General features: G+C 45.1%; 1 protein-coding gene across 3 annotated transcripts; it reads left to right on the forward strand.

Annotated features, from left to right (window-relative positions):
* Positions 1 to 3,332: 3,332 nt before the first annotated feature.
* On the forward strand, positions 3,333 to 18,165 carry LOC126516161 (ETS translocation variant 3). Of its 3 annotated transcripts, none has more exons than XM_050166469.1 (5): positions 3,333 to 3,429; positions 4,978 to 5,036; positions 5,586 to 5,823; positions 6,930 to 7,045; positions 13,561 to 18,165. In XM_050166469.1, exons 2-5 carry the CDS (start codon positions 4,991 to 4,993, stop codon positions 14,697 to 14,699), a joined length of 1,539 nt encoding a protein of 512 aa, XP_050022426.1. In that variant the 5' UTR covers positions 3,333 to 3,429; positions 4,978 to 4,990; the 3' UTR covers positions 14,700 to 18,165. The 3 variants fall into 3 exon arrangements, with proteins under 3 accessions (XP_050022426.1, XP_050022427.1, XP_050022428.1); XM_050166470.1 differs by having other exon boundaries at positions 3,360 to 3,429; positions 4,981 to 5,036; XM_050166471.1 differs by lacking the exon at positions 3,333 to 3,429 and adding an exon at positions 3,442 to 3,842 and having other exon boundaries at positions 4,981 to 5,036.
* The last annotated feature ends 2,180 nt before the right edge of the window (positions 18,166 to 20,345 follow it).

Genomic DNA, 20,345 nt, shown 5'->3' on the forward strand with positions numbered 1-20,345 from the left:
GCTAAAACATTAGATTTTTAAACAGGCTTAAAACATTGAATCTACTCAAAATTTGTAAAATTATATGGTAACCACTGTCGAGTTTGAGCTCTTGACACCAAAAGTAGTGTAGCACGAGGGATGGCAGCGAAAGTAATCATGGTCCAGAGTTTAGAAACCACTCTTTCCTCACCATGAGCATCAACAGTGTCCCCTCCTAGCTAGGAGGACAAGAAAACTCAGAGAACAGCTAGACACACAACAGGGACTGGGTCTTTGAAGTCCAAGTTCAACGAGGATACATTTTGGAGGAGAGAAGCTACCTGCATTCTAGAGGTAACCAAGCACTGGGTGAAGCGACATTCATCAGCACCACCTATGACAACAGAGAAGCGCGGACATCAGCAGGTACTTCCAGTGAAGGAACAGAGCCTCTGCAGGGGGCCTAGCAAACCTAAGACAAACCCTCTAGGAAGAATAGATATGTCCATTACACATGTCGATGGAATATGAACAGTCACCTATTGCAAGAGTAGACAAGCAAGGATTTTATCATACACATGTCCAGGTAAGTGTAGGGTGTGGAAACCTATAAGTGCATAAACGAAAGTAGGAGTAATTAAATAACAAAGCTGGAAGTAGGGGTGGGAGAGCAATCCAGAAGGAAAATACATTTAGGGGGATTTCCTCCTTGTTTTACATCATCTTGGTTTGGTGTGTTTGTTTGTTTGTTTGTTTGTTTGTTTTTTGAAATAAGGTCTCCTGTAACCCAGGCCATCCTCAAATTCCCTAATATGGATGCTGGCCTTAAACTCCTGATCCTCCCCTATCTCACCAGGGCTGGAATTACAGGTATGTGCCACTATAGCCAACTATTCTTTTTTTTAATTTAGGAATCAGAAAGTAGCTATATCTTGGTAAGAATGGGCTTTTGAGAGTACATGTCTTAGAACTGAACCTTATCCTAGATGTGGGACAATGCAAACAAGGGTGGGGAGGGGGAGGAAAGTAGTGTCAACGTTGCTATGAGCAACTAGAAATTCAAGAGTGATTGCAAGATAGTTTGGCTACTAGGCTCTATCTAAGTCTTTCCACGCCTGTACTTGTAGAAGGTACATGCTCTCCTTGTTCAAGAGCACAAGGAATCTTCAACTTGTAAAAGCCTGTTTGCAACAGATGCTGAAGGCAGCCATGTAGTGGTGAATACGGAAGATAGGTAACTGGGCAGGAAGTCCCTAGCAGTCCCAATCTTCCCCACCCCACCCCCAGATTCCACCACCACAGTTAAGGTTCCCAGTGCACACATGGCTTACCTAGACCCTCACATTATCCAGTTTGCTTTATCCAAGCTAAATTCACCTGCTGAGCTTCAGGCAGGTGATGAACTAGATTCTCAAAATAAGAACTCTGTTGAGATCTGCCATGCTGTAAACACTTCTCCAGACATCAGTTCAGATTCAAGCCAAGCACTGAGACTTGTTCATCTCTGTAAATCGCATTAACTCGTTCTCTGTGGCCCCAGTTAGTTAGAGAAATAGCCACAGAAAATCAGTAGTCTAGAGGAGTGAGTAAAAACACCTACAGAAAGAGTCCCCATGCTCTGACTACTGGTTCTTCATCAGCGCTAGCTCTAACCATGCCCATCTAAGCCATGAGCTAAAGGCTGGCAAACAAATAAATAAATAAATAAAGGCTGGCAACCTCAGAGTTTCTGAAGAAACCACTCATCCTCATCACCCTGGTTCCTGAGCTAACGATGACTAAGATCAGCACGAACAGTGTGAAAGCCTGAGGACTCTTATCAGTCTTAAGATCATTTTGTCACCATCTATCCGTGTGCTGTACGTTGTGTGAACACATCAAATGTAACAATGAAATACCTTTACTATCCCTACGCAGTTCAATACTGCTAAACAATTCTAGGAGTCCACAGATACTCCACAAATACCACGCTCAAACAGATGAGGAACTGACAGTGAGTATTCAACCAAGGTAGCAAAGCCAGTTGTCGAAGGCAAGAGGACTGAAATACACTGTGCATTTAGCTCAGTGGTCCTCAGCCTTTCCAATGCTGTGACCCTTTAATACAGTTCCTCACACTGTGGTGACCCCAACCATAAAATTATTTTCATTGCTACTTTATAACTAATTTTGCTACCGTAATGAATTGCAATATAACTATTTCTGAAGACAGAGGTTTGCCAAAGGGGTCACAACCCACCGTTTTCAACCACTGGTTTAGCTAACCCATAGCATTTTGTTCTGTTCAGCCTAATACAGAAGACGGTTTCTAGACTGTACAGAAGATGGAAACCATTATAAAACATTTCTACACTAAAAGTGCTCACATTGGCAATCCTCTCCATGGCATTTAAATCTTGTCCATTGTGTTTGTTTTCTAACTAGAAAGGGTGGGGACCAACACTATTATTCCTTCTTTTTCAAACAGGTAAGTCAACTTTAGGCCACACTTAGTAGTGAACTTACAAATGACTCAAGGACAACCAGTTATTAGCCTCGTATAGGGGCGCACACCTTCGATCCCAGCAACTGGGAGGCAGAGGCAAGCAGATCTCTGTGTGTTTGAAGCCAGCCTGGTCTACACAGCGTGTTCCGGGGCAGCCAGGGGTTATGTAGTAAGGTCCTGTCTCCAAATACACAAAAAGCAGATGTGGTGGTACAGTTCTACACTCCCAGCACAACACAGGATAATCCCAACCCATGACCAGCCTGGAAGGCTAAGAGGCATGTCTAACACTAAAAAGAAAAAGCCAACCCTTTTTCTTTTTAACAGCTAATGGCAATATTTCCATGTGCTGCGTGGTTCACAGTTGGGAAACGTTGTACGTATTCCACATACATTTGATGAAGACTGGTCTTCACTTGCGCCTGTCGTCTTCGCCTCCCTCACTTTTTATCCTCGTACACTTAATTTTACTGATCCCAACTCTGCCTCTGGAGTGAAACTAGGGCTAGGAACCATTTGGAATTACGGAAACTCACAAAGTTTGTTTCGTATTCATTTGTAATTGCTTAATCAGGAACAAAAGGCAAGGGGGGTGCGGTGTTTGAATGGCAAAGACGTACGCTACAATACTTGGATGAGGCCGATTACGACTAAAATGGAGACATGCGAGGAAACGATCCTACCCCTAGGCTGCGCAGGGAGGAAAGGCCAACGCAGAAAGGCTGCAGAAGTTTCTGGGCTCCCGTAAGTGCGGAAGCGCCCTCCTTCCATGCGGGACTCCAGGCCCAGAGCCCCCTAACCACGGACGGGTACCGGCCACCTTTCACCGGCGGAAGTGGAGTCGGCTCGGGACATTGCCCCCTCCCACCCGGCTTAGAGTGGAAATGACGAAAGCAGCCGCGGAGTCACTTCCTGCTGGGTGGATGAGGAGGAGCTCGAGCTGCCGCGGAGGATCCCTAGTAGAGACGGACGGCGCCGGAGAGGTGAGGCCGGCGTCGGCGGTCGCGGCCCTAGCGGGCAGGACGGAAGGGACACGGGTGCGGGCGGCCGTCGGAGCCGCTGCTGACGGGCGGGAGCGGCGACTCCCGCCGCAGGCCGGGCGGGGGCCGAGCACCCTCGGGAGTCACGAACACCTGCAGACGCGCCTGCGGACTCCAAGGGGCTTGACGGGCATGTCGGGGGCCGGAGGATCGAGAGGGCATCCGGCTCGGGCGTCGCCCAGCGCGAGCCCACAGGCGCCAGGCTGAAGGGTGTTCCCGAGCAGGGAAAAAGGCCCTGCGATCCGACACGCAGTCTAGGAGTTAACCCAGGACAGCTTCCCGGAGCCTTGGGGAAATCGGTGTTTATTCTCTCCCATCATCACGGAAACGGGAGAGGAAGCTTCTGCCCAGCCCTGGTGCCTTGTTACTGTGTATATCCTGTGTGTGCCAGTGTCTGTCTGTTGCCTCCTTCCTTGAGCCTTGATCCCTAGTGTTCTTAGGGACTGAAATTTACTGTTCTCCTTAATGTATATGTCGGGAAAGAAAATGCAGAACATCTAGAGGAATTCTAGGTTAGATGAAATTTCCAAGATTAGGAATTTGTCCCACCCCACCCTGGGGCCTCTGAAGCACCTGCGTTTGCTCCAGACCTGCTCTTGATGGTGCTGAGGATCTGTCGTCCGCCCTGAAATGATGAGAATAAGCCTGTCCTCTCTTCCTCCGTCATTCTCTGCCAGTTTCACCCTTCCCTCCTCTTTGCTGAAGGACTGACACAACGCTGTCTGCAGCTAGGAACAGGAGATTTATTGAGGAACTATAAGTCTGCGTGGAATGAATTCAGATCGTAACAATGAATTCCATCCACCACTGGCCAGGAGACCCCAAATACCTACCCTGTTCTTTTTATTTCCCTCTTAAATATATGCCTTTGCAATTTTTTTTCATTAAATTTTAGGATAGTGCTATTTCTTGGATAGAGTGTCTGTACACACAGCACGTTTACTATCTGTATCTCAGAATATTTTTTTAGGGCGAGCGCAATTTCTGATCGGATGATGTTGTTTTCCATTTCACATAATTCAGTAAATATTTGGAATCCGAAGTTCCTTCTTGAGTAGAGGGTTTGGGTTTTTTTCACTCTTTAAATTGGTATATCTGGGTGAACTCAGGCTGTGTACCTAAGCATAAGGGCTTGTTTAGTAATACAAAACAAACTGTTTGACTTGTTTTTGCTTCCTTTTGGACTTGTTTCACTGTTCCCTTTTTTATGTTGGAGGGCTGGTCAGAAGGAAGAAAGCAAATATTAAGGACAGTGTTTACACTTGTGGCTAAAGTCAGGTGAAGATAATTATGGCTTTTGAAGCTGATGACCTGAGGACCGTCATTTGATGACTTGAGGATTAGTAGTTGAGAGGTGACATGTTTAAAAGACAAAGGGCTTTGAAAAAAAGTAAAGACAAAAGGGGGAAAGTTTGGGGGGAAACTGTGCCAAAAAACCTTTGTTAGATAATACATAACATCTCAAAATAACTGTGAGATTGTTTCTCTCAGCAGGAGGGCGAAAATGAAAGCAGGCTGCAGCGTCGTGGAAAAGCCAGAAGGAGGTGGAGGTGAGCAGAGGTCAATCATCTCTGATGGATCTGGAATGTTCCTTAGTGGTGCCTGTCCTGTAGTGTTCCTGTTCCCACTTGGGTTTAGGTTGACAAATGCTAGACCATAACTGACAGCCGCATGACTGTAGGTCTTGGTGGATAGTTGTAGGCTTGTTTCCTATGGCTCACACATCTTTATTGTAAGTTTTCGTGTCTCTTTTTCTGGTAGGAAAATAATTAATTCCACACTGGGGATAAGGTGTTTTTGGCCATATGTTGCTAAAACAACAGTTTATCTTGCTTCTTTTGCTATATGGTGATCTATGAAAAAGTGACAGATTAGGATGCCTAAGTACTGCTGCCTAATTTTTATTGGATTCAGTGATTGCCACAAGGATGGGTAATTTCTCCATCCTTCACTCTCCTCTTCATGGTTAGCCAGCTGACTGGAAGGGTGTGTTTGCAAAGTACTCTAGAGATAGCGAGCCGTGGAATGTGGAGGTGGGGGTACTGGCATGTTTGTACCTAACTCCCAACTCCTTTGATCTTGCCCTTTTTGCATTTAAGGGTATCAGTTTCCAGATTGGGCCTACAAAACAGAGTCGTCGCCAGGCTCCCGGCAGATCCAGCTGTGGCACTTCATCCTGGAACTGCTGCAGAAGGAAGAGTTCCGCCATGTCATCGCCTGGCAGCAGGGGGAGTATGGGGAGTTTGTCATCAAGGATCCAGACGAAGTGGCTCGCCTCTGGGGCCGCAGGAAGTGCAAGCCACAGATGAACTATGACAAGCTGAGCCGGGCCCTCAGGTGAGGGAAAGGATCCCCCGAATCTGGTGTGAACTAAGCTGGAAGGAAAGTGTGCAGGTTTGTGGATGTTGTCTGAAAGGTATCAGGTGATGGAAGACTGCACTTCGTAGTCAAAGAGGTGTTGAATCTGAGTGGCACAAGAGATGAGAAGGTGTAGGAGGGGATTCCAGTGTGGCTGGCACTGGCTGGCAGCTGATCGTGCTTTGAGTGGGTAAGAGCATGTGGTGAGACATGAACTAGGGCTCAGTTATAATCCAGGGGATTACTGTAGACTTCCCTATTGGGAAATTCCTGTCGTCTCTCTTCTTTGGGCTCTCCTGGAAGTGGGAAAGGTGCAGTGGGTGCAGGAGGAAGGCTTTGTACCCAGATGCTCACACACCATACCTGCAGCCTCCATTCAATCCAAAGGATGATCACCAGTTCTCTGATTCGCTCTTCTCTGTCAGTTTTTTAATTTTTATAGTTCTTTAGTCCTCAAGGGGCCAGCAGGTGGTTTATGACCTATGCGACTTAGTAGAAGCCAGGCCAGAGCTTCCCTGTCTTTCTTCATTCTCAGTAGCCCGAGTGTAAAGTCTGCAGTGTCGGTGACACCTCCCACGTCCTTTATGTGCCACGGTGAAGGTGAAGTGGGCCAGGGTGGCTGCTGTTTCCTGTTCTGCCATTGTCTCACTGGCTCCCATGAAACCCGTTTCCTTTCCTGTGTTTAGTCCTTGCACTTAGGCTCCTGACTAACTCCATGAGCTCTCCCAGAAGGCTTGTCTGACCCAACCTGGGCAAGACAAAAAAACTAGACAGTTCTTTAGAGTGAAGCAGAAAGGAAGTGGACCATAGATTGAAACTATAAAGGAATGAGAAGGTGAGTGGTTAGAACTGAGGAAGGTGTTTGGGATCTTAAAATAAGAATGTCTGTGTCTAGCTCTAAGCAAAGACTACAGCTCAGTTTAAAATGGATGAGAAAAGTGAGTTCTTAGGTCTCCAAGTCCCAAATCCAGGGCCAGACTATAAAGGAATGGTGAAGGTTTTTGTAAGCAATGCTTAGAGCCAGAATTGATCTTAGTAGTCATCTAAGTATAGCAAATGCCATACCATTGTTCTTGTTTTTGTAGATACTATTACAACAAGAGGATCCTTCATAAAACAAAAGGGAAAAGGTTTACTTACAAGTTTAACTTCAGCAAGCTGGCGATGCCCAACTACCCTTTCATCAACATCCGCTCAAGTGGTAAGAGACAATACCTGTGATGGAGAGTGGATTTTGAATTTAAAAGAATTTTTAAAAACCCAAATCTGAGACCTGACCTGTGTAAGGAGATTTTTAGAAACATTGGTGTGACGAGATCCCTTAGATCACTTCAGGTCCTCCTTATTCCTCTAAAGGGGCCATGGGCTGTGTGTGCACTGCTCTAGCAGGCTTGGTAGTTTGGCTACTTTTCAGACTCCTGGATACTACTAAACTCCTTTTGGGGAACGAGTCCATAAGTTTATGTTGAATTTTAAATTCAAGACTCTGTTTTAACACCTTGCCCAGTGGCTCTTTCATAGCTGTGAACCTGTTTCTACAAACATTTCCGATTTTCTATGAAACTACACGCTCTCCCTTATCAAGTGAATGTCATCAAAACCACAGCCCCCTCAGTAGTGTTTGCAGTGAAAGGCCAAGTCTCTGATCTGCACCAGCATCGGCACTGCTCCTCAGTGCAAGACTCTGGACTTCCCTTCAGGTGCAGCCGGCTTCCCCTCTGTGCTGTCTGGTAGCATCCATGGCAGTTCACAGCCTTTGGTCTGCTCCTTGATGAAGATGCACACTTACAAAAGTGTCAGGTGTAGGTGTTTGAGTTAGAGTTAGGTTAGAGTTCTTCTTGTTTGGGGGATTTTTGTTTGTTTGGAGAGAGGGGTGTTAGAAGATAATAGTTTATCCCCAGCTCATGAGTCAGTTGTTTTTTGTTGTTGTTGTTGTTGTTATTTTTAATTCGAGACAGGTTTCACTATTTAGTCAGGCTGGTCTTGAACTTTACTCTTGTCAACCTGGCCTAGGGCAGTCTTCCTGTCTCATCCAAGTGCTAGGATTACAAGTGTCAAGTACCATTTTGACCAGTTTCATCATTGTTCTTTGTGACATTCTATGCCAAGAAAGGAGATCATGATTTTGAATAAAAGTACTCAGAGGTTGGCAGAAACTCGAAAAATTCGAGGAGGGGTGTGGCTAAGAGAATATAATACTAAGATGATGTGTAGATATGTAATTACTACACACAAGTCAGGGCAGTTTTAGCTTGACTGCTCTCATTGCAGTTCCACCTTCTCCAGTAACCAAGCCTTCCTGTCCCTGGGGCATGCAATTGGGGGTGGGGGTTGGAATGCACCTCTAATTACAACCTGTTTTCTTTCCCTGTGCCTAAGGGAGCTGCATTAGGAAATCAAGACTGCTCTAGCCCCTGGAATCTTGCTTCCTCTGTTTCTCACTCTTGCTTTTTTCCTGTGCACCTATAGAGTGTAGGACTCCAAATATGTTGGGCTTCATACACTTGCACTCCTCCAAACCTGTCAGTCTTGTTCTTTGATCCATTTTCATCAATTGAAGGCTCAGAAGTTCAACCACTTAGACAACTTGAATAGAACGTCCTGAGAGTAATCAGGTTTTCCAAGGCCAGGGACTCTTCACTCTGTAGAAATCCTGGTCTGCAAAATCTGTTACACCAAATGCTGTTAAGCCAGCAGTGATCTTTAATAGGTTCAAGATGTCAATCAAAAGTCCTGGGATAATCATAGCTCAGAAGAGCACTTGTCTAGCATGTGTAAGGCCCTGGGTTCAACTCTCAACACAAAATCATTATCATATCATCATCACCATCCCAGGAAAAGCAAAACATTGAACCATCCTTCTAGTCTGTTGGCTCCTTGGTATAGATAACTCCGAAGAGCCAGAGCCATTTGTTTACAGAGAACTTTTACCCACATAGACCAAGTGTTTAAGAGTAACATAATGTTGACAAAAGAAAGCAACACTATTGAGTGTCTACTTAGTAAAGATGCTCTGTTTGGTTTGGTTTAGTGACTTATCTACGCTTCTAACCTAGTAAATATATATATTGATACTTCTGTTTTACAACTGACAAAATCAAATATGAACACAGCAGAGTCAAATACAGAAGTAGATTTAGTTCTTCCTTCAACTTTTAAAATCATGCTCTTGTTTTAAATATTGTGCATTCTTCCTCTTGGTTAGGATTCAACCATGTGTTAACAGATGTGTTAATCCCTAAAAAAAACAAAGGACTATGGGGAAGTTCTTTTCCTCAAGGAACTTAAGAGTTTAAGTGAGGACCTAGCTCAGATCCATACAGGGTCTGTGTCTGCCGCTTCAGTCCCTGTGGGCCCTGCTCTCATGGTGTCCTCAACCTCTCTGGCACCTACAGTCCTTCCTCCCCCTGTTCTGCGGGATCCCCCTGGCTCTGCCTAGTGACAAACCTACAATCTCATCTCATTTAAACTCTTAATGTTGGGGCCCTTTGCCTCCTACTGGCTTGCCACATCCAACCATGATAATGAGGTTTGTGCCCAGTATTGTTAGGCCATGTGAGGCCTGCTTTTTTATTTATTTTTTTAAGAGGACTTGACAAGGAGTTGATCTGGGGAAAAGGGGAGGTAGGAACTGGTAGGAGTTGTAGGCAGGGAAAACTGAGGTTGGGATATAATGTATGAGAGAAAAAATAGAAGTTTAAAGGAAATTCTAGTTTTGTATGGTGGGATGTAATAAAAGCTCAAGAAAATACCCACTTAAACCCTGGAGGCCAGAGGTTGGTCAATGTATGTAACTATTCTGGTCTTTTATTTTTAAGTAGAAATATATGCCAAATATAAAAACATGTAAGTGTGAATATTGCTTTTTTCCCCTCCATGTTTTTCCTAGTCACTGTTAATAGTTTAAGGTGGAGCTTGGCATGGCTTCCTAGCACTTGGAAGATGGACAGTCAAAGGGTCCAAGGGTCAAAGGGTCAAAGGGTTCAAGGACACCCTGGGCTATGTATTGACTTCAAGGATAACCTGGGCTACTCTGACACCATGTCTCAGAGCCCCAGAAGACACTTTAGGATAGAGTACTCAATAGTAGAATACTTCTTGAAACTAAGCATAGGGGTGCACACCTATAGTTCCAGCATGTAGAAGGCTAAGGCAGCTGACATTATCCACATAGTAAGTTTCTATCTCAAAAAAGTATAGCTATATGCAGTATCTTTTTTTGTGTGTGTACCATATAAAATATGGCCTACATATAAACCATCTTAATTTTTTTAATTTAAAAATTTTGTAATTTTGATTTTTTTTTTTAACCATTAAAAATTAACCCAGAGCTGGGCAGTGGTGGCGCACGCCTTTAATTCCAGCACTCGGGAGGCAGAGGCAGGCGGATCTCTGTGAGTTCGAGACCAGCCTGGTCTACAGAGCTAGTTCCAGGACAGGCTCCAAAACCACAGAGAAACCCTGTCTCGAAAAAAAAAAAATTAAAAAATAAATAAAATAAAATAAAAATTAACCCAGGCAGGGCTGGAAAGATGGCTCAACAGTTAAGAGCACTGACATCTCTTCCAGAGGACCCAGGTTCAGTTCCCAGCACCCACATGGCAGCTCACAACTGTCTGGAACTCCAATTCCAAGGGGCCTGACACCATGGCAAAACACCAATGCACGTACAATAAAAATTTAAAAAATAAGCCAGGAATAGTGACTTACACTGATTATCCAAGCACTTTATACTCTTTTTTTTATACGTGTGTGTGTGCGTGCACGTGTCTAAGAAACATTAGAAAGATAGAGAATTCCTGGTTAAAAATGGTTCACTCTCAGTAGGTGGGGAAGGGCAGGCTAAATCTGTCTCTCACGTCGTCCCCCCTGATCACCCTAGGTTTAACACTTCTTTTGGAAGACGTGAGACCTAATAAAGAATTGAACTCATACGGAGCACTCACATGCCCTCCCCTGACTCACTGTGGTTCACAGCATTGCCACATGTAATTCATCTCTATTTACAGATACTTTTTGCATCTGGAGATTAACATGCTGGTACCATGCTTTTCTCTCAGGAATAAGGATGTTCTTTTCTGTAACTGCAATGACGCTGCCACACCCAGAAAGTTTAGTGCTGACCCATATGTAAACAGTATTTAAGGCTTTTTAATTTAAATTTTTAATTTTAACTTTTTTTATCATTAAAATTAAGCAGGGCATAGTGGCTCATGCTGATAAACCAAGCCCTTGGAAGGCAGGTCTCTGTGAGTTTGAAGTCAGCCTGGGTAGCCTAGAAGCAAGTCTAGGCCAACCGAGACTTCATGAGATGCTGCCTCAAAAAGAGCAAACACAATTTATTCTAACAACATGTGACACAGATGTTAACTATTTCTCTAACATTAGGATTGGTCTTATTACTTCCTACTTATGAAAACTGGGCCAGAAAGTAACTTTTTCAGAAACTCTTGGGTAGGGTTAGGGTTTGAACCTAAGCAAAGAACTTGTTTGCATTGTTCTTCAAAGGGAGCACCAAGAGCTCGGCGTGTTCCTCACACCAGTTAGCAGATTGGTTCGAGACTGAGGTTCAGATTTCCTGTTACATCATAGTTATTGCTGTGCTCCTCTTTCAAGTAATCATATTGACACTTAACAACAGGGGTTTTGTTTGTTTGTTTGCTTTGCTTGCTTGCTTATTTTTTACATAGAACCTTAGATTTGACACCTCAATATACATAAAGGGGAAGGAATCAGCAGCCACCTTCCATACACTGCCCTAGTCTTACCTTTGTCCTGTGTAAATGCATGTGGAAATAACTCCTTGCAGGTGTGCAGTGTGCCTTAGTATATATAAAGGCCAAAGTGGTAGACTCTATTAAAAATAGAAATAAAACTAACCTGACTCAAGCAAGCATTTCTGACTTGCCTAGGAATAGGACTTTCCCTCCACACTAGCCTTACATTATATTCTGCATTTCAGATTACAGTTTTTCACTTTTGACTAATAACTTCTTTTAAATATTTTTATGTGTACATGTTTTGCTTATTTGTATGTATGTGTGTGTGTGTGTACCACATGTGTCTAACATCTGGAACTGGAGTTGTGAGCTGCAGTGTGAGTGCTGGGAACCAAACTCAGGTGTTCTACAAGACTAGCAGATGCTCTTAACCACTGAGCCACTTTTAGAGCCCTTAGTTAGATAAGGCTTAATAAGTCAAGAGTCAAAAAAATAAAATAATAGACTCTTAGTTGCTGTAAAAAAGTAAAGAGATCCATTACCCTGAACCTATCTTGGCTCTACTCAAATTATATGCAAGATCATGTGTCTGTTTTTCCTATTTATTACTTTTAATAACCAATCTCAGTTCAGGGGTCTTTAAAACAAAGCCTATAGAAGAGCTGTTTTCTATTGAACATTTGTTGGTAAATGCTGCTCTGGCAGGTGTCACAACCATGGGCACCAAGAAAGTCACAGTCTGCCACATAATGGCCCGCTCCAAAGTTCAGTCACTATATTTTGTGCCCTGTTTTCTCTCCTGGACCACCAAACTTTGACTATCCAGTCCCCTTATTTCTAAGCCCTTTTCCCTTCATGTATAAAGAACTCTTTAGACACCATCATGTTAGCAGCCAGTGAAGCCTCCCAGAAACCTTTCGAGCACCTGAGGCTTCGGGTGGCAGCTTTCTTAGGCCTTACTTGGGGCTTTTGGGGGAAGTTGAGAATTTATGACCTTCTCAAGTTTAATGTGATAAATGATAGTTTCTTCTTAGAGTTTGAAATTTAGCAGTTGGACTTCGTTTTTTGAGGCAACCTAGCCTCAAGTCACAGTAATTTTCCTGACTTAGCCTCCCCAGTTCTGGGATTATAAACATGGGTCATCACACCTGCTAGTAGTCAGACTTGAGAGGAAATAGTAGGTCCAGCCTCCTCCTCAGTACTTGAGGACAACAGAAGTAGATACCATTATATAGGATTCATTGAACTATAGATACAGAAAGACTGGAATCTCTGAAATATAATGGTTGTTTATCAAAAATGATAAAGATAGACCATAAGAACTTAACCTTAATAAAAATTGCCTTTTCATGGCAATCTATTTCACTAAAGTACCTTGTCCCTGCCCAGTCATGTGAGGTGGAGTCTGAATTTTCAGAACAACCACATGCATGTGTTTTGTTTGGCTATGTAGCTGCTGGGTTTACTTGCTTTATAAATGCAGTCAAAATTATGATGGTGAGAAAAACCTTCCCAGTGAAGCTGAAAATTGAAAGGGGGTATAATACACACAATCGAGTTGCAAGGAAGAGGTCCATGTACCCATTCATCCTTTAGCTAACGTCCAGTGGACACCGGCTAACTCTGACACCCTGAAATGTTGTGATGTAGTTTTAAGTCAGATATTGAGTGACATTGCAGGTAGGAAGGAGGACCTCCTGGACAGTAAGGTAAGAGGCCAGGGGATCAGGAAGCTAGGCAGAATGGAGAAAGCTGAGCAATATAGGATGCCTTTAAAGGCTCAGGCCTCCTCCCTCCCCCTCCTCCTCCTGAGTGCTGGGATTGCAAGCCTGTACCACTATACCCAGCCTGAGCAATAGTTTTGAAAAAGACTCAGACTAGATGAGTGTGTCTCCTGTTGTCACTTAACATTGTGTACTTAGCTCGTGTAGGTAAAAGTGATGATATGATAGTGAATGACCAGGTGGCTAACAACAGACTTTTTCTTCCATCACAGGTGTGGTTCCTCAGAGTGCACCACCAGTGCCAACAGCCTCTTCCCGCTTCCATTTCCCACCCCTAGACACACATTCTCCTAGTGATGTGCAGCCAGGGCGGTTCTCTGCTAGCTCCTTGAGTGCTTCTGGGCCTGAGTCAGGTGGTACCACTGATAGAAAGGTGGAGCCTTTGGACCTAGAAGATGGCTCAGCCTCTGACTGGCACCGGGCCATGGATTTTATTCCCTCTCGAAATGCTCTTAGTGGAGGAGGGATTGGCCACCAGAAACGTAAGCCTGACATAGTGCTTCCTCTCTTCTCTCGGCCAGCAGTGTACCCTGACCCCCACAGTCCCTTCGCTCTCTCTCCTGTTCCTGGCCGTGGAGGTGTCCTAAATGTCCCCATTTCACCAGCCCTGTCCCTGACGCCCACCATGTTCTCCTATAGTCCCTCACCAGGCCTGAGCCCCTTCACCAGCACCAGTTGCTTCTCTTTCAACCCAGAGGAAATGAAACACTACCTTCATTCTCAAGCCTGTTCTGTGTTCAACTACCATCTGAGTCCTCGGACTTTTCCCCGCTACCCAGGGCTCATGGTCCCACCACTGCAGTGCCAAATACATCCTGAGGAGTCGTCCCAGTTCTCTATCAAGCTGCAGCCCCCACCAGCTGGACGGAAGAACCGAGAGAGGGTAGAAAACAATGAGGAGTCCACACACGGCTCTGCCCCAACCAGTGCGCCTAGTCCCTCTCGAATCAAAGTAGAGCCCACCTCTGAGAAGGATCCCGAGAGCCTCAGGCAGTCGACCCAAGGAAAGAAAGAACACTCCCAAGAAGTGGATACTGTGCGGACCAGGACCATTGAAGAGGGGAAAGGCACAGCGTTCGCCCACCCCTCACCCACCTGGCCCTCTGTACCCGTTGGCATCCCCAGTGATGAAACCCTAGAGGGGACTGAAGACAACGAGGACAGGTCTGGCAAGGAGCCCAGTGCTCCTGAGAAGAAGGAAGATGCACTCATGCCCCCCAAGCTCCGGCTGAAGAGGCGGTGGAATGACGACCCTGAAGCCCGGGAGCTCAGTAAGACGGGCAAGTTCCTCTGGAATGGGGCAGGACCCCAGGGCCTGGCTGCAGCAGCCACTGCTGCTGCTGATGCTTAAAACCACAGTGGAAGGGAAGCTGTTCATATTACAATCAGATACACGTATTTATGTAGCAAGATTCTGGGGTGGGAGGCGGGGTTAAGCTGGTTTGATAATTCTGGGGCATGGACTTGTACTTTTCTGTTGGGGATGACTGTCTTGTGTTGTACATTAAGTGGGGTATAAACACACTCTTTTTTCTTGGTGAGTAGGACATAGGGAGGATATTGAACTGTGGGGGAAGGAGCTTGTTTCCTGTTTAAAAAGACTCATTTTCTGCCTGGCAAGCTCCATAAGAGCCCACTTTGTAGTCCCGTTACAGTTCAGGACCCAGAGTTTTTTCTGTTGTATTTATACATAGAGAAAGCCAATAATGGTATATTTTGCTTTGAGAGAGAGAAATAAAGGAAAAGGCTGGGATACTGGGTCGTAAGGAACAGTTAACAGCATGTTAACTAAGATATTTATTTCAGGAGAGAGAAAATGTAATTTCGGTCTTCCAGAAGTGGGGACATTTAGATGTCCTTCCCTCCTTTCTCTTATCCCCGTTTCCCTCGCTGGAGCACATGTACATGTGCTCGCTCTTTCTCCCTCTCTTTCTCTTCCTCTCTCTCTTTCTCTCTCTCCCCCTCCCTCTCTCTCTCTCACACACACACACACTCACACATTTGGCTTTTTTCCCCTTCTTAGAAAATGTTTTCAAGACTTGAGTGTACTGCAGTTACAGTGGGCAGGGAGAGCACCGGAGCACCTGGCCCTCAGCCTCAGCGCTGAGGGGAGGAGGAAGCCCTGCTGCAAGCTCTTTGACTGTCACCTACTTCACCTGTTAAAAAGCCATGCAGAGTTGTAAACTCTTGATCAGGGAAGAAAGAAGAGGGCAGGAGGAGGTAACCCGATGCCTTTAAAAACAAAACAGATGACAGAACCAGTCTTCATTTTTCTTTTTACATTATTTGTTTGGGAAAACCATGCCAAGTATAACTGAACAAGTTTTGTAAGGAGCAGGATAGTGCCGCTGAAGATGCTTTTCTGTTGTGTCTAGTTGTCTTACTGTTTCTTAAGTGAAGCCTTAACTATGGACATGCATTAAGATGATACGGGTCTGTCAGCATAAACCTGTAAAGGGCATGAACACTGTTGAGATAGCCCAGGAATGTTGAGGCATAGTCGAGTTCCTAGCTGATAGCCATCCCCTCTGATGTTACCAGGCTGGGTGCAAAGGGCAGGACTGTAGGAACGACTAAGTGCAGAGCAGCTGGGAACAAGTGTGTTGAAGCTGAAGGTAGAGATAGGAAGGTGGTAACCAGGGGCCTGTTAACCACAACTTACCAGATGCCACAAGACCCTGTGGTGGTGTTGCCATCCTTGTGATCCCCATTGCCCAGACTGTTCTGCTCAGTTGACTGTTCACAGAGTGCAGGTCACAGACGGGAGCCATTTCTGTGGGGGAAATTCCCTTACAAAATTTCAAAGAAATGGGAAGATACTGATCTTCTGTGAAATGAAACGCTAGCAGAGGGGCAGAGAGAAAGCAGCAGCCAGCGTCCTCTGTGTGCACTGGTGCCTGGAGCAGCCCAGGGCAGCGGGAAAAGTCATTCCGTATCTGCTGAGGCAGGGGATGGCATTGGGGCATCAGTGATTGCTGATTCCACCACCTTAACCTAGTTGAAAACTCTATATACCAGGTAATACTTGAGTGTTATCTTTTGATGGTGGGGTGTTTGGTTTTTCTTTAACTGAAACGCATGTACAAAAGGAGCTAAGGAGACAGCAGCCAACTCAGGATGACTTGAGGCCATCATTGCTCTTTCTTGTCACTTGGTCCAGGTTCCATACATGAGCAACTGTCTTTCCCCAGGAAAAGGACTGAGAGGTCTCTGGTGACCCAGGCTTTCTTTGGCAGGGCCACAAAGGACTCGCCGCTCCTGCTGTCCTTGTGGCTGTGTTTGATCTGCTTCCTTCTCTCACCCTGACTTACCTCTGAATCTAAAGCAAGCCCAGCGACTAAAGGAAGGCTCTCTGCTTGGTGTTGCCCATCAAATCAGGGAGGCCAGGTGGCCACCAGTGTCTGCTAGAAGGGCTTGCCAGCGAGTGTCCGTGTGAACTCAGGAATAGAAACGTGGGGCCTTTCAAATGAGAGGAGGAAAATCCATGATGCACACCTGTGATCCCCTAAAACCCAAGTGCCAGAATTAATCCCTAGATGCTGCTTCCATTTGAATAAATTCACTGCTTTTACATTTGGAAAAAAACATTCAGAAATGTTGACCTCAATGAAAAATGCTTTTGGACTTTTGCTAAACCATGCTGTTTCCTTTGGTTGCCATTCCACCCGTGATGTGTTGGTTGACTGGCACTGCGAACAGCTGGAGTTTGGATTTGGATCTGGGGAAGGGTCTGTCTAAATAGCAGAAGAACTTGGGCTTGCTCCGGAAATGGAGTGATCGTTGATATACTTACTAGAGCGAAGGAATGAGAATTTGTTCTCTCCCCATCCCCTCCTGGCACTTCCTGCCTCCAGCCTGGTGAGAAAGAAGGTGGTGCCTTCTGTGAGCACATCCTTGTCCAACAACAGAGAGAAAGGGGTTAGAAGCTGGATATACTTCCTCTCCCTCTTTTTTTTTCCTTCTAAATTTTGTTGTGCCAAATGTGTAAAACTTTGTAGGTGTAAATCTATTGAAATTTCACTAATCAAGAGCTTGTTCATTTAAACAGTTTGCTTTTTTAGCCATAGAAAAAGAGTAGCAAATTCTCAGGGGCATCGGCATTGCTGAGCTCGCCTCTTTTTGAAGTAAAATAGAGACAGGTACAGTCCGTCTCCCCTAGGGGTCGGGCTGTTCTGCGTTAAACCCAGCTCAGTAATACAGGGAACCCTAGTGACCCATAAGCCAGGGAACTTCCAGAAGCATTAAAAAAAAAAAGAAGAAAAAAAAGTTATATTCCACTGCCAAGTGGGTAGTCACTTAGCTGTTTGTCCCTTGTTTTTTATTTATTCTATAATTATGTTTGTGCTTTTTCTTGTGTAAACAGTAGTGAGGCATATGTTTTTATGTGGCTTTAGAGATACTTCAATCTTCAAAGAACTGTTCCAATTAGTTCCTTCTTGGAAAAAGTTATGCGTTAATTTGTTTCAACATATTTAGGCATTCTTTGAATTATAAACTTGTGATGCAGGGATTTGTGAATGAGACATTCACATGTGAAGATGACTTCACCAGACATCTGTGTAAGCAGAATAAGATGTGTATATGTACATAAATTATAAGGAACCTGAACACCATTGTGCAGTGCCTTTTAGATGTTCTGCTTTCTAAAGTCTTCAAATTTTTGCATATATATTATATATATGATGTAATGTTATAGAAATATATGTATAATATACATATTTTTTCCAGGGGTATCTGATAGCTCTGTATTTTGTTATGGAAGTCGAAAGAAAAAAAAGTATTTTACCTCAAAAATTAAAGTTAAATTTAAAAACAAAGAGTACTTAGATGTTTTCTGAGTATTGATTTTATTGTTCCTTGCACACTGTGGCAAAGTCTGCAGGCTTCCTATTAGCTCACTGCACTCTGCAGTTCCTGCAGGGGCCAGAAGAGTGAGGGTGGGCTTATCCACAGTGCTGAAGCCTGTGTTTCCACAGGGAGTGAATAAAAGGCGCTAAAGCAAGGAGAGTGGGTTGGGAGAAAGTCCTGCATGCTGGTTGCAGTTGTAGTGAGAATTCTTTAGCCACATGGCTGGTCACCTGTGAGAAAATGTCAGCCAGACGGATCCATAGATTGCCAGAGAAGTAGTAGAGGGTGGCAGCTAATGGCCCACAGTTTCTTTTTTCTTTTCTTTTTTTTGTTTTTTGTTTTGTTTTCCAAGACAGGGTTTCTCTGTAGCTTTGAGCCTGTCCTGTAGGCTCACTCTGTAGATCAGACTGGCTTCGAACTCACAGAGATCCACCTGCCTCTGCCTCCCTAGTACTGGGATTAAAGGTGTGTGCCACCACTGCCTGGCCAGCCTACAGTTTCTTGTAGACTGATGAAAATGATCTTGGCAGTCGGAAAGTTTGAGTATAAATAACAAACCATTGAATTAAAGTCACTCCAAAATGATGGGCTCGACAGTATGTGAATTATAAAATAAACATCAGTTTGTGACTGTGTTTCCTTAGGATTTTTTGCTTGTTTGTTTGTTTTGTTTTTTAAGACAGGGTTTCTCTGTAGCTTTTTGGATCCTGTCCTGGAACTTGCTCTTGTAGACCAGGCGGACCTCAAACTCAGAGATCCACCTGCCTCTGCCTCCCGAGTGCTGGGATTAACGGTGTGCGCCGCCACCACCACCCAGCTAGGGTTTTTGGGGTTTTTTTTAAGTGCATGCCAAGCCAGTATAATTCCCAGCAGAAGACAAGAATTGGAAAGGGGAATTTTGATTTCTGAATGCCATATAACCTTTCAAGGAAAATGACAGGCAACCTCATTTTGACCATGGGGACAGAGAGAAACCAAGTGTTAAGTCTGGAAAGTGACGTTGAGTGGCAGGCAGGTGCGAGTGAAAAGACAAACACAAGGATGCTGGTGGTGGCGCCTTGGTGTGTTAGAAGTGAGGAGCACTGGGCCTGGGGAGCTACCCTGCCCATAGAGCATGCTCAAGGAGACAGCCAGTCTAGGTGGGAGCGGAAGGTGACAGACGGGCAGGTCAGGAGGCTGCTCCCTCACTGCTGACAAGCTGCACAGAGATCCGAATCCAAGGCAGCAGGCTCGGTCAGCCCATGCATACCGTTAGGATGGTATGGCAAGTCCTGGAATTCTGAATGAAGAGGTGGGAGTGAGCATGACCCCTCATGGCTGGTCAGCCAGGAGAAAGCCTTCCGTGGGGTCTGTAATAGTCTTAGGGTATTTGGAAGATCTTAACCTGGCCTCTCCAGAGACACAGGCCAAATGCTTAGGCGTCACAGCCAGTGGAGCACTTAGCACATGCTAATCTTTCTGTAGGGACTGCTGTGCCGACCTAGTCCCCATGACAGCTTTGTCCCTACAAAGAAGCTCCTGGGTGCTAGCTGCTCTGCACAGGCCCACCCTCTGGCCCTGCCTCTGGCCAGGTATTCACAGGCAGGTGAGGAGCACATATGTATCTGTGATACCCCATGTTTACCTCTCAGCCTGGCTGGCTGGCTTCTCTGTGAACAGTTAGCAAACTAAGGTCCAACACAAGGTTAATAATTCATCTGTATTCCTGTCTCCAGCACCCAGCACCGGGACCTAAGGATGCTTGACAAAATGCTGATGAGCTGACATTTTTCACTGTTGGGATAGAAAACACAGATATGCATAGGACTCAGAAAAGGGCAAAGGGATGAGGCAGAGAGGGTGCAGGCATGGCTGTGCTCTAACTCCAGGCCTTCGAGTAAGGCCGTATGAAAGTTCAGCCTTGTGGCTTCCGCTCTAGCATAGCCGCCTTCTACCTCCAGGTTTGCCTGTTTTTGGACTCTCCCGCACCTATACCTGTTCCCACCTTCCATGAAACATGGTTGCTGGATTGATGCCCTTCCCCTTCCTCTCCTGCCTCTGTATATGGTCAGTATCAGATTTATTTTTGTCACCTTCCAAATTATATTTTGAGATAGGGTCTCACCAAACCCTTTGACTAGACCGTTGGCCAGCAATTCCTGTCTACACC

This window comes from Alexandromys fortis, unplaced genomic scaffold (assembly GCF_014885135.2).
Source record: "Alexandromys fortis isolate MF-2015 unplaced genomic scaffold, M_Fortis_MF-2015_v1.1 scaffold_152, whole genome shotgun sequence".
NCBI lineage: Eukaryota > Metazoa > Chordata > Mammalia > Rodentia > Cricetidae > Alexandromys > Alexandromys fortis.

Bases quoted from the DNA above. Each gene is read 5' to 3' on its own strand.
- LOC126516161 (XM_050166469.1), top strand. From the start codon at position 4,991: ATGAAAGCAGGCTGCAGCGTCGTGGAAAAGCCAGAAGGAGGTGGAG. The intron at 5,037-5,585 runs GTGAGCAGAGGT...TTTGCATTTAAG, and splicing joins AAAGCCAGAAGGAGGTGGAG to GGTATCAGTTTCCAGATTGG. The intron at 5,824-6,929 runs GTGAGGGAAAGG...TTGTTTTTGTAG, and splicing joins AAGCTGAGCCGGGCCCTCAG to ATACTATTACAACAAGAGGA.